The sequence below is a fragment of the Laccaria bicolor genome, genomic scaffold (assembly GCF_000143565.1).
Source record: "Laccaria bicolor S238N-H82 LACBIscaffold_8 genomic scaffold, whole genome shotgun sequence".
NCBI classification, from domain to species: Eukaryota; Fungi; Basidiomycota; class Agaricomycetes; order Agaricales; family Hydnangiaceae; genus Laccaria; species Laccaria bicolor.
In genome coordinates, this window is record NW_001889879.1 from 187,090 (window position 1) to 199,749 (window position 12,660).

The window sequence follows — 12,660 nt, forward strand, 5'->3', positions numbered from 1 at the left end:
ATTGCAATTGATCAAAAATGACATTCAGTTTCTTACCTTTCCCTATAATTATCAGACAGCCTTCACTACACTTAATATAATCATTCAATCACGGAAGGAACATCATTATCCCCTTAGACAGGATAGATATATGAAACAATCAATTTTTATTATCAAGTATGCCATAACGTGGATCAACGAGCCTCGCCTCTACGAAAGAAAAAAAGAAAAAAAGAAAAAAACCACTCATCCGCCTAGCCTGGGATGTGATTTTTAGGCTATCATTATTACATCTATGGATGTCCGTGTATGTTGCATGAGTTCCTGAATATTGGTACAAGGTCGCGGATTCTTTCTACAACAATCAAAGAGACATTTGGCCTTCGCGCTGTCGTCAGATTTCGTCCATTCCAACAAAGTTCTCAATCCCACTGAAAACTCTGCCTGCCACTCCAGTAGACTCTGCAGCCTCTGCACTCTCCTCCGAGTGATCGCCAGCTTTTCCCTTCACCAGCGCCTCTACGACCGGTCCACTCTCCTTCGCCGCCACGGACGACAGACTCGCTGGTGGAACATACTCCCGAACCGCACTCGCAATCGCCACAGCCAAATCTTTCGACGGCATTCCGAGCGCTTTGGCAAGCGCATTAATCCTCTCCTCCACGCTTTCTTCCCTCCTGCACGAAGGCCTCCTCTCCGCCTTAAACTGTGCTGGCTTTTTGCCCAAGGCGAGATTCCACCACCCACCCACCTCCTTCTTATATTGAACTGTGCGGTAGGCGTAGAATGCACTGAGGAGGGTGGTGAGGAAGAGCAGGATGTATATGAAGCGGTAGAGCCTCGTTGACGCTAATGGGGGTGAGACGGGCTTGAGCATCTTTCCTTGCCGTGCAGGGGGTAGGTCGGCCGTCGTTGGAGATGAGGGAGGCTTGAAATTTAAATTCGTTGCCGACATGGTGGTGCAGGAAAGAAAGTGCGAACGTCATTGCGTGACGTCAACAGGGTTATTTGGCTCCTGCTTGCACATGTTGCGATTCAAAGCAAGTGGTATACAATACCGCGGTCGCGTGGCTTTTTTTGGGTGAGTTTTTCGGACAGACTCTTGCTTGGGATGCAGTGGTACTCAAGTAGAAGAGTTTGAGAAGGGTCTCCCGTAGTAAATAGATCTGGAAGTGGATACGAGAGAGTTGTACCCGGCAGCCGCGTGCAAGCCGCGTATGTTCTGCCCTACATACACAATTATCCCTCTCCTTATCTAGTATACGCCTCCGAAGTCACGACGGTGATCGTTGACCCCATCGTATCCCAAAACGCTGCTTAGAAGCATACTTTCGCCACTTCTGAATGTCCTCTCTTTCCAACAAGAGCTCGACAGTATGGAAGTAACGTGCTAGATCCTCATTGCTGGCAACGTGATGAACGGCCGAATGACATTGTCTAAGCAAAAGTTCAGTGATCAATATAGGACAGTCAGAGAGGGATAACTCACCGACAAAGCCAAGCCACCGAGTTGAGCATGTATTCTGGATGCCATCCTTTCTTCAAAACCTTCGTATGTGTCGAGCGAGGGATTAAATGGTGGTACGTTAGAGGACCCGTACGCTCGCAAATCTCGCATTCGGTGGCGCGAGTTGATTTCCAGACAGGAGGCGGCGCACACGCTTGCTCGATATAATCCGCAAGGGCTTTCCGTAGAAATTTATGCGCATCGTCTGTGTCTGCGGCGAGCCCGTATGAGATGAGGGTGTCGTCGAATGATGTCGAGGTGGAGTCAAGGGAAATTGTTTCTGCGTCCGGCAAGTTTGATCTGGATTCATAGGTTGCTTCTCGAACGCTCTGGGGGAAAGATGGCCATGATTCGGAGGCGAGATAAGACGAGAAATCGTCGAGGTCAGATGATTCTGAAGATGTATTGTTCATATGCGGTTGGTCGAGCAGTCTACGAGCGATGGAGTCTTTGAAGAGAGAAAACTGTTCTGAGGTGGGTTCTGACATTGGGAGGCCAACTTGAATGGGTCGTTCAGCAATTTAATTGCTTATAAACGAGAGGTTCCTACAGGGTAGTAAAAACGTGTGCACATTGTTGACTCGGACTCATAAACACTGACTGCAGAAGGAGAGATGATGCACGCCTCCAGCTGAATTGTCGGAGCCGATCTCCCAATTAGATGGTTGACGGAGAGGCGATTTTGAAATGGCGGTTGCGCTTCGTAGATCGTTGAATACGTAATCTGTAGTTTCCTTTCCAAATAGTGACTTGAAAGGTGGTCAGCCAGAACTTCTGGGGGCTTTATCTGTATGAAGTTGTCGAGACGGTGCATGTGCAGGTGGTAGCAAGCTGTCTTTGTCATCGTCAGTGCAGGACGCGAAATAAATAAAGCACAACATTGCTCAAGGATGTGAGCTCAGACAATTGCCCGGAGTCTTGAACTCACAAAATTGTGTATGGGTCACATTTCAATAAAAACGACAGCTTTGTTGCAGCTTTGACTCTTGAGCTTGAGCTTGAGGTCCTAAGTAGTTTACATTGAGACAAGGGGGTCCTAGGATTAAAAAAATAGACCTGGGGTCGATTTTTTTTTAAGCCCTTACTGGCTTGACCTACCTACCTACGTAATCAGGCACGTGTCCATATATGGTAAGATGACATCATCATTTTCATCGCTTTGTCCAAGATGCCTCGCAAACCCAGTTTTGTGAATCTATTTCCTACCAAATGCAATGTAGATGATACTGGAATATAGGTGAGTGACTTGTAATTTTTATTGTATAGAACATATTTTAATGTTGGCAGATCTAAGTCTGTTGGCAAGTCTGGCTTATCTAGTGTTTGAAAGTCCGGTTAGGTTAGGTTATTGGGTGCCCAGGGGCTCTAACCGAGACCGAGACCAGTTAGGGTTCGTTCCCAGACCCAAAATAACCTAACTGGACCGAAGATAACCGATGAAAACCGGTTAGTTGCAGTTACTAACCGGTTAGGACCGAAAAAATAGAAAATCGATTAAAACGGCATATATTTCTCATATTCCTTGCAGTAAACATTATTGCCATGCGTCGTAGCTTTAAAACAAGCCCAAGAACGCTAAATTCGGTGAAGAATTGACAATTTTATAATAATATTCTTGAAAGCCTACTATTTTAGCCAATAATTTAGAGATTTGACCATAACTCTGTCAGATTTTTAGCGTTTCTCATGCTTTTAGATGCGTTTTGAAGGGGTATAATAGGGTCGGTTGTAACCGGTCATAACCGGTTTTTTAACGGTTAGTTAACCGCAAAATAACCGGTTATTTCATTTCCAGAATTGACTAACCACTAACCGCGGTCCGGTTTTTTTGCGGTTAGGTCCGGTCTGGTCTCGGTTATTTTCCAGTTAATTAACCTAACTTCCAAGCACTAGGCTTATCCGAGTTTTGCAATTGGGCATGTGGTGTTTTACATAATTGGTATCAAGAACAAGTTTCTAAACAACTTGCCAGTAACTTGTAAGTGATGTTTAGTGACTGTATTTCTTTGGTTGTGCCAGCTTCCACCTTCAAGATGAACTTTGTGACATTGACACTTGGTGGAGATTAGATAAGCTTGAAGAAATACTGTACTAATATGACCATGCCTTCGCATCACACATCACAGAGGTCTCTGAAGGAAGTGAAGTGAGTGTGATGTCACACATCACACTGGCTTTTGAAGCCATTCCTGGCATTTTAAAATATCCATTTTTTCTAATTTTTCTGGTGCCTGCGGCGCCCTAGCCATGTAAACAGCACTCGGCATATTTCATCTACTTCTAACAAGAATTGTCCCACCATCTAAGATTTTTCTGCATGTACAACATTGTTTTAAATTTCAAATCGACGATGGCCCCTGTTCGGACGAAGAGCTCATACTCTTCGTCACACATCACATCGGATATTGAAGTCATGAAGAGATGGTCAAAACGTGTCACGCCCAAAAGGGCCAGAAGAGATGGTCGTATTAGTACAGTATTATATAATGCTTCAATATCATTGAATTCAGACTGATCTACATGCTTTGGAGTGCACTAGCACTACTAATTTGCAGGGGATGGCCTTCCAGGACTGTTTTTAGATCATTTTGTAGAGGGTTCCATATTTTTTTTTTCTCAGCCTGTGGCTGACCTACCTACCCAACCCCCGGTCGGACTTTGGAATCCTAAGACCCCCTTGCATTGAGAGTACGTCCTTCTCAAGTCCTTCTGGATGTGTCGCACCTATATTCACTAAATCTTCATATATCTATGTAACCAAGCATCCCCAAGGGTTTGAATTCAATCAATTTTCATTTCGTCCGGAAGCTTGGTCCTACCCAGCTTATCTGATAATTGATGAGTGTGGGTAAGTAATTTAGATCAAGTCCCACGTGGAAGGGATGATCCCGGTGATGGCGAGTTGACAGTGTCAAGACATGTTTGCTCGCTATCACCACTGTTTGCGCCCGTCTATCCACCTCAATCCATGATATGGCGCAAGCTAGACGGCGAGTGTCCTACGTTATTCCTCCTCCAAACGAATCAGTGCCCCGCCTGAAACTACCTTCCCATGGAGCTATTCGGTTAGGATCCACAGGGCCCCTCTTAACGCCCTTAAACAACCGCACGGAGTTCAGGGAATCCAGGGCAAGACATCCTCGACATCGCCTTGGTGTGGCATCATTAGCTCTCGACACGTCTACCACGCTCCTGGGTAAGAATGGCCCCCAGGGTATTTTATATTCTGGGGGTCGCGATGGCCTCATTATCTCTTGGGATTTGGGGATAACAACAAAGAAGCGCAGGCATACCAAGCCAACGCGCAATGGGAGTTGGGAAGTTTTGACGGGCTGGGCGGACAATTTTATCGACGAGGACGGAGAAGATGACGACCATGTTGCGACTGACGGCGACGTCCTTGGCGAGGTTAAAAGGCGGAGAGCTAGCTCTGTTGGCAAGCGACCCTATGAGCAGCAGTGGGAGACGGACTTGACGGCGTTTGAACCCGGGACAGTGCGTATTGAAATATCTTTTAAGGCGTTCCTTACTAAGTTTCTTTAGCATAGCCAATTTCGTCAGTGTGCGCAAGCGCACAGTGACTGGGTAAACGATATACTAATTTGCAATTACAATCAAACAGGTGAGCAAAGGGTATTTTTCATCGCCAACTTTTTGATTACGCCGCAACAGTTGTATCTGCCTCATCGGATGGCACAGTCAAAGCTTGGAGTCCACACTCCACCTCATTATCGGATCCATCGATAATTGGGCTCCATAGCGACTATGTACGCTGTTTGGCATACTGGTGCGTCTCCGCCTTCTTCCGTCGCCGTCTCTCAATTTTTTTTTGCAGCCGAGATCAAAACTGGGTGGCATCTGGGTCTTTCGATCGAACCATCAAACTTTGGGACCTCAATCGAACGGGTCCCGCAGCAGCATCTAATCCTCTCATCACGATGAACTCTGCGGATTGCGCCGCGCCAAAATCATCCGTCTACGCTCTCGCTACAGATCCTTTTGGGCGGACTATCGCCTCTGGCTCTCCAGAGCGTGTCGTTCGCTTGTGGGACCCTCGAAACGGCAAGCGGACTGGTAAACAATTCATTGTTTGAGCTTATCCAAATCTGATTTTTTAAAGGTAAACTTGTCGGGCACACTGATAATATCAGGGCAATTCTCCTCTCGGAGGACTCCAAATACGTAAGTCCATAAATCTACGTGAAGCACAGACTTCTCATTGCTAATGTGCATCAGATATTGACGGGCTCTGCCGACGGTAGGTATTTGAAAACACTTATCCTCATATTCATCTGATTCCCGTGTTTCAGCATCAATCAAGCTATGGTCTCTGTCTTCACAAAGATGTCTACACACGTTCACTCATCACACTGATTCCGTCTGGTCCCTGTTCTCAAATCATCCGTCCCTCGAGACGTTCTACTCTGGCGACAGATCCGGGCTCGCCTGCAGGGTTGATATTGAAGGTTGTTCTCATCTCTCAGAAGGAGAATGTATTCTCTTGTCTAACAGTTCGGGCGACTCAAATCGATCGTCGCCAGAAGCCATCAACAAGATTGTGGTAATGGACGATAACCTTCTCTGGGCTGCCTCTGGGACGTCCAGCATCAAGCGATGGCAGATTCCCCAGCGACGAGTAACGAGGGTGCCTACACAACCATACATAGACACAGACGGGGATCGAATCTCAATAGCTCAGTCACCTACACTCAGAAGGCTAGCCCCGAAGGGTGATCTAACTCCAGAGGCGAGCATACGTTCAATTGGACACGGGAAACCAAGAAGAATGTCGTCCGTGCCTTCTTTCCGTTCCACCAGCTCGGCTCAGCTCCCAGATCGTTACCCTGACACCAAATTGAACGGTATACCACTTGAAAGTCTCGTGAAACTGTCCTCCCCAAATGATCCTTTCACGTCTTATCCGTCGAACCGTACTCGCGATCCCGAGGTCGCAACTCTCTATTCCGCGGCGTCAATCATGTCTGTGCATCAGATAAACCGACCTTCAGCGCAGAACGCCTTTGCGCAGTCGCACGCCAGCCCGCCACACACCTCGCGCACAGACGACACCATGCTTCCTGCCAATATAGCCCGTGCGGATTATGAGGAGCGCGATATCGCGGCGGACGCTGTCCCAATCTGTGCCCGACCTGATGATGTGCTACACGGTGATCGCGGGCTTGTGCGATCCATTATCCTGAACGATAAGATCCACGCTTTGACTGTTGATACTGCTGGAGAAGTGGCTGTGTGTGACATCGTCCGCGCTACTTGCCTGGGTCGGTACACTCCGGAAGACGTCGCAGCCGCGAGTCAGTCCGGGAGCTTGAATGGGGGAAACGGTGAGCAAGAAAGGAGTCCGCGCGAAGCGCTTGAGGCTGTGCGCGAGCGGATTGAAGGTGAAGCGGTCGTTTCGACTTGGTGCACTGCTGATACCAAGACGGGTGTATTGACCATACATCTGACGGAGCGATGTTTTGATGCTGAAATCTATGCCGACGAAGTAGGTTTTTCCCATGATCATCACTGCGATGATGACCTCAAACGTCTGTTTTTGCCCTTTTGCGCTCCTTACGAGGCGCTCATCTAAAATCTACAGTGAATATCGGCAAATGGGTGTTGCGAAACCTGTTCATTGGATTTATTCGAGAGGAGCAACAGAGCCGACAAAGCTCAAGCCCGAGTAACTCTGCAGAAGGTCCCATAGGCCCAAGCCTCAGCCGCTCTAACTCGCATCATAAACCTCCGTCCTCACCTGAATATCCACGAAAAAGTCCTGTGCGCAAGGCAAGCAGCGGCGTCGTCGTTTGCTCTCCAAAAATGATTCCCGCCATAATTCCGACTATATCTACGACAGTGCGATCATCACCGCTACTCGCGCCCTTGATCCCTCTCAACCTTCACGTTAGAGAACCCTTGGCGGCATTATCGACAATTCCTCAATCTCCGGGAAGCAGCGACGCCACCCCGACCCCCGGTTTTCATCAACGGTCCCGCTCGGGAAATGCTGACTTGAACTCATCTAAGACCCCATCATCGTCTACGAAAGATGACTACTTCACTGCGCGAACACGTCAACAATCTATTCAAGGAGGTGTGCTTAGCTCTCCGGATGACTTTTCTGGGTGGGCAGGTCCGAACAAACCGGAGCCCCAAACGCCTAGCACCCCAGGCGGGATAATGGGAAGGCTCAAGAACTTTGGGGGAAAGATTACCAAACGACCTGTCAGCGACATTGCAAGTCCTCTTCTCGCCACCCCTTCAGAGGTTCCTCCGTCGCCAGAGGTATATTTCTGGCGGGCTTCAATTATTTTAGAGGGTTGAATCTCTTTTTCACAGGGAGCGTCTCCTGAAGTCCAACAATCACCAGTTCAAATTCTGCTCTCTAAAACGTTTTCGCCACCCGCAACTATTGACGGGCTATTGTATTCTCTTCCTCAAAAAACCGTTGTATTCATTGAGGAAGAAGCGTCACCCAGCTATATGACTGTATACAGAGGGGTTGTGCTGCAAATTCACCTAGACGTTCATCTTCTGGAGGAGGCAATGCCGATGTGGTTGATCAAATATTTGCTTTTCAACGAAATTCCGATTCCCACCCCACTAGCCAAGCTCAGCTTCGTTCTGCTTCCTTGGAACAAAGACCCAGACTGCGAACCTCTACCAGAATTGTTGAACACGTACGTGGACTTTCTTCCATCTTTTCGATCTGATATTTATGAGCTTTTCAGCACCCAATCTAGGCTCACTGCACACCGAAATCTTCGTGTCTCCAAGCTCATCCATCATGTACGGCGTTCTATCTTTGTTTTGCGCTGCGCTAAAGTTTTTGTGTGCGCAAGGTCCAAGACAAACTTGAACATGTATTGGGATCGAGCCCACGAACAGAAGCGAACAATCATTCTCAGTCATCTCGCCCGAGAGGCGAGGACTTGTATGAGATCCTCTGTAATGACGCGTTGCTTCCACTTGGAATGACGCTGGCTGCTGTACGGCAGTATGTCTGGAGGCAATCAGCGGAGTTGGTGATGCACTACCGCAGAAAGCAGCGCCAACTGTCACCAGTTTAGTCACTTTTGGCTCTCTGAAGAATTGTAGATTTACGCGTGTATTACAAAAGGTCGGATTTATGACGAGCTACAAAACGACCTCCCCATAACTTATAGCCTGAGAAAGCCGCCTAAAACCTCAATATTTCACGATCACCTATTTATGTAAATCCAAGCTTCAAGTTACGAAAATTCAAGACTGACGCCTACCACATATCAATCTTGCCTCATCCTACCCATACAATTAAATTCACAGAGGTATGCAATTGCAAACAGTCACTCCCGAGCATTTAAACATACACTTCTATACACAGGGAAAAGGTAAATAGATCGGTCACAGTCGGAAAGCTTGCACGTAGTGTTTCGAAAAAGTGAATGTTGAACAACAATTAATGCATCACTTTTTCAGTATGCTACGTGCAAGGTACCCCCTCACAGTAGGCCCGCATAGGCTGTAGAATCCAATCGCGCAAAAAAGCCAGGTTAAAGACCGACGCCCCCAAGTTTGCTTGTGGTTGACTTGGACGCTGAAGTCGAATACTGGCATGCTATGGAACCTTCTCTTTGCTACATCGCTCCTCTTTTCTATCAACCAAGACAAGACGCCAACAATCACTGCGTCGTGGATAAGAGCGCCAACATAAGTGCCCTCCAATTCTCCCAAGTTTATTGGGAAATGACAGAAATATGGGTGGGCCTTGACAGAGACGAACAAGAGCTCTGATTTTGTGAAGCTTAGATTATTCGCGAGGTGGCCTTCGGGAAGTTCATCTGGGGGAGCGCCATCCACGGCAATCACAACGTTAGAAATTCGATCGACCATGAAACGTACGGCGTTCCTAATCGTAAGGACTACGGGGTTCTCCATGTCTTCCTGGGAGCTCGCTAGCTGGAATATCCTCAGCGCTCTGTCATACCTGCTCGTGAAGCTGTCTTTCCCCTCCATGATCTGGAGTAATGCGGCATCAATGAGGGCCTCAGCGGATTGATTGCCTATCGCTGGGAAAATTTCTTCGATCATCACTCCGGCGTTGTGGTTGACCTGGATGCTGAACTTGAATACTGGCATACCATGGAACCTTCTCTTTGCTACATCGCTCCTCTTTTCTATCAACCAGGACAAGACGCCAACAATCACTGCGTCGTGAGTAAGGGCGCCAATATAAGTGCCCTCCATTTCTCCCAAGTTTATTGGGAAATGACAGAAATATGGGTGGGCCTTGACAGAGACGAACAAGAGCTCTGATTTTGTGAAGCTTAGATTATTCGCGAGGTGGCCTTCGGGAAGTTCATCTGGGGGAGCGCCGTCCACGGCAATCACAACGTTAGAAATTCGATCGACCATGAAACGTACGGCGTTCCTAATCGTAAGGACTACGGGGTTCTCCATGTCTTCCTGGGAGCTCGCTAGCTGGAATATCCTCAGCGCTCTGTCATACCTGCTCGTGAAGCCATCTTGCCCCTTCACGATCTGGAGTAACGTGGCGTCAATGAGGGCGTCAGCGGATTGATCGCCTGTCACTGGGAAGAATTCCTTGAACATCATTCCGGCGTTTTCATCAACTTTCGATTTCAAAGAGTTCGTGGAACGAGTCGTCTTTGGTCGAGGTGGAATAATCCCATTTTCCGTAGCTGCTGACGAGGCCAACGGTAGCCCCCGAGATACTCCCTCCTCGAAGGAGGGAATCGAGTTGGCACCTGGTTTAGCTCCAAGTCGGAAGGTCCCTTCGACGTTATTGACGGTGTCATCAGGTATGAAAGAATTTGTGGGATTCACTTCCTCTTTCTGAGAGACTCCATTGGTGAACAATGAAAAAGCTAGGGGGAGGCTATGACTCCACTGGGTATTTGCCATGGATGTTGAGGGAGGTCTTAAGTACCCCTCCACAACACCATCATCCGGCGACGGTGCGAATACTGTGCGTCCTCGTTCGATCACCTGTGGTGGTTCCGGCTTTTCGAGAGACGCAGCATTTTCGCCAAGCGTTGTTATTTCTACTCCCCGCAGTTCATCGACGCTTTCGTACTCGATGAACGGGACGCTGGGAAATAGCTTTCTTGCGAGATCACAGTGGTTATCTACCATCCACTTCAACAGACCGACCACAATGACCTGGTAGATAACTCTTGCCATACGAGTTTCAGGGACATCACTGAAAGAGGGCAACTCGACCAAGTTGAACAAATGGGATGAATGCTGGGGAGCCAATGATGAAGCAAGTTTTCCACGGCGAAGAGGCGTCAATTTCGCATCAGGTGGGGTGGAACCTGGCGACAGGTCCGCTACTTGTAGGATGCGGGAATACTGACTGATCGCAATTTCTGTCCCTTCGCGAATGACGCGTTCAGAAGAATTTGAAACAATAGGGAGGAGGTAAATGGCCCGATCATAGTCACTTCCGAAGGTAAGAGTACCGCTTTTAACTTGGTGGTAGGTTTCACGCAGTGTGAAATCGGCCTGCGATTCCCAAAAGAGCTTCACTGGAGCCTGAGTTACACGCGACGTCGTCCTCGAATCCACTGAGATGTTCTCCAAATCTTCGTCTTCGATGTCTGTTGAGGTTGCAAAATCATCCCTTTCGGCTGGCGCAAGTTGGGCCATGAGAGGGCGCAGCCTGTTTCTATTCTCCTTTGTGAACGGTCCTTCAGGCGTGTCATACCGACGTATAGTGCGGAACATGAAGGTATGCGAAGCGAAGGTGATAGACCCATTCTGTCGAACATTCTGCAAGACGATCTGATTGATAAGATATGTTTGGGATTGAGAGAGCTTCGTGATTTTAAACATGAATCTATCTTGCTGTGCTTCTGTGGAGGATACATATGCTTTGAATTCCTTGACATCTTCTGGTGAAAACTGGCCGGGGGCCGGGAAACTTCTGAAGTAGCGAGGAACAGGCTTGGCTATCGGGATGTCCGTCAAGGTACTGTGCCCCTCTACGCTCGGGAACATGTGTCGGCTTATATTCGTCTTGAAAACGAGCACCACTCGGGGACTAACGACGTAAATCTTGAAAAGCTTTTTCATTCCTAAAAATGTGCCTTCCCAGAGCCCAAAGGCATTATGGCCCAAAATGAACTCGGAATCATCAGCCGCCTCCCACACAGCAAGAAAATAGTCGTTGACAAAGTTGGTGTATGCTTCCGCATGATAGTGTGGCATGTCGATATCAGTCTCGCCCATCATCGTTATTAATATGCTCCCCGTCCCTCCAGCTTCCTCGTTCTCTCTGGAATGAGCCAGGATAGTATGGTGTGGTGTTTCAAGGTAGTAACTGAGGCCGTCGAGCCACACTTCAGCATCCGACGTGAAATTCCGTTTCTTCTTGAAATTACGAATCCAACCTTTGGCTTGGGCATTGCCCGGGTGGTCCTCTTGAAAATACGTGCGGCTGACCGTGTTGCTGCGATAATGCATCAAGAACACAAACTTTCGAAGCACCTCCGAGTCTTTGCGAGCGAGAACCACTTCACCACTGGGGAGTGATGCGTGGATGTGGGTGATTATCCTGGCGGCATTATTTTCCAGGAAGGCTAGTTTCTCTTCCAAATGATTCCTATTCTCATCGTTCCCCTTGTCTTGGTAAAAGTTCACTTCCCCATACACTCTCCCGATGGGGCGACTTTCCAGAACCCCGGTTTCCAGATCAAAAACAAATATGCACTCTGGGTCTGGCATTCCTTTTTTATGAGCCTTTCGCGCAGCCTTCCTACGCTGCTGGTTCGTCCTGCATCGTAACTCGTCGAATTCGAGAGAAAATCAGCAGGCATCACGACTCACTGTGATTTAAGCGTCTCATAGTCTTCCAAAAATCGTCGCAGTATGAATCTGGGAATATAATGGTGGTATTGGTCTCGAGAAGTGGATGTCGACATTTGAGGTTGGGAGGCAGTGGGATGGAAAGAGGTTAAGGTTGAGTGCCGTGTGGAAGCCTCATGGCGGGCTGTGCATGTGGTCAATGAATACAAACACGAAGGCACGTTCCGGAGGCAAGGGGTCATCACCCGGGGATCGTCTGACCCCCCGGAGAGTCGGCTACAAGCCTTAGGGCTACAGTCGTTTGCATAATGGATTGCACAACGGATTTTTGGAAAACTTATTGGGTTGTGTTGGGTAGCGTGACT

At 48.1% G+C, this 12,660-nt stretch overlaps 3 protein-coding genes across 3 annotated transcripts; all 3 read right to left on the bottom strand.

Moving 5' to 3' along the window:
* Positions 1-373: 373 nt before the first annotated feature.
* On the bottom strand, positions 374-934 carry LACBIDRAFT_325542 (uncharacterized protein; the record flags this gene model as incomplete). The annotated part of the gene is made up of 1 exon (XM_001879360.1): positions 374-934. The coding sequence occupies one exon, from the start codon at positions 932-934 to the stop codon at positions 374-376; it is 561 nt and encodes a 186-aa protein (XP_001879395.1).
* A 319-nt stretch (positions 935-1,253) lies between these two features.
* Positions 1,254-1,974, bottom strand: LACBIDRAFT_325543 (uncharacterized protein; the record flags this gene model as incomplete). Its single annotated transcript, XM_001879361.1, has 2 exons — positions 1,254-1,416; positions 1,469-1,974. 2 exons carry the CDS (start codon positions 1,972-1,974, stop codon positions 1,254-1,256), a joined length of 669 nt encoding a protein of 222 aa, XP_001879396.1.
* Positions 1,975-8,932: 6,958 nt separating this feature from the next.
* On the bottom strand, positions 8,933-12,214 carry LACBIDRAFT_293674 (uncharacterized protein; the record flags this gene model as incomplete). The annotated part of the gene is made up of 1 exon (XM_001879362.1): positions 8,933-12,214. The coding sequence occupies one exon, from the start codon at positions 12,212-12,214 to the stop codon at positions 8,933-8,935; it is 3,282 nt and encodes a 1,093-aa protein (XP_001879397.1).
* Between the last annotated feature and the right edge of the window lie 446 nt (positions 12,215-12,660).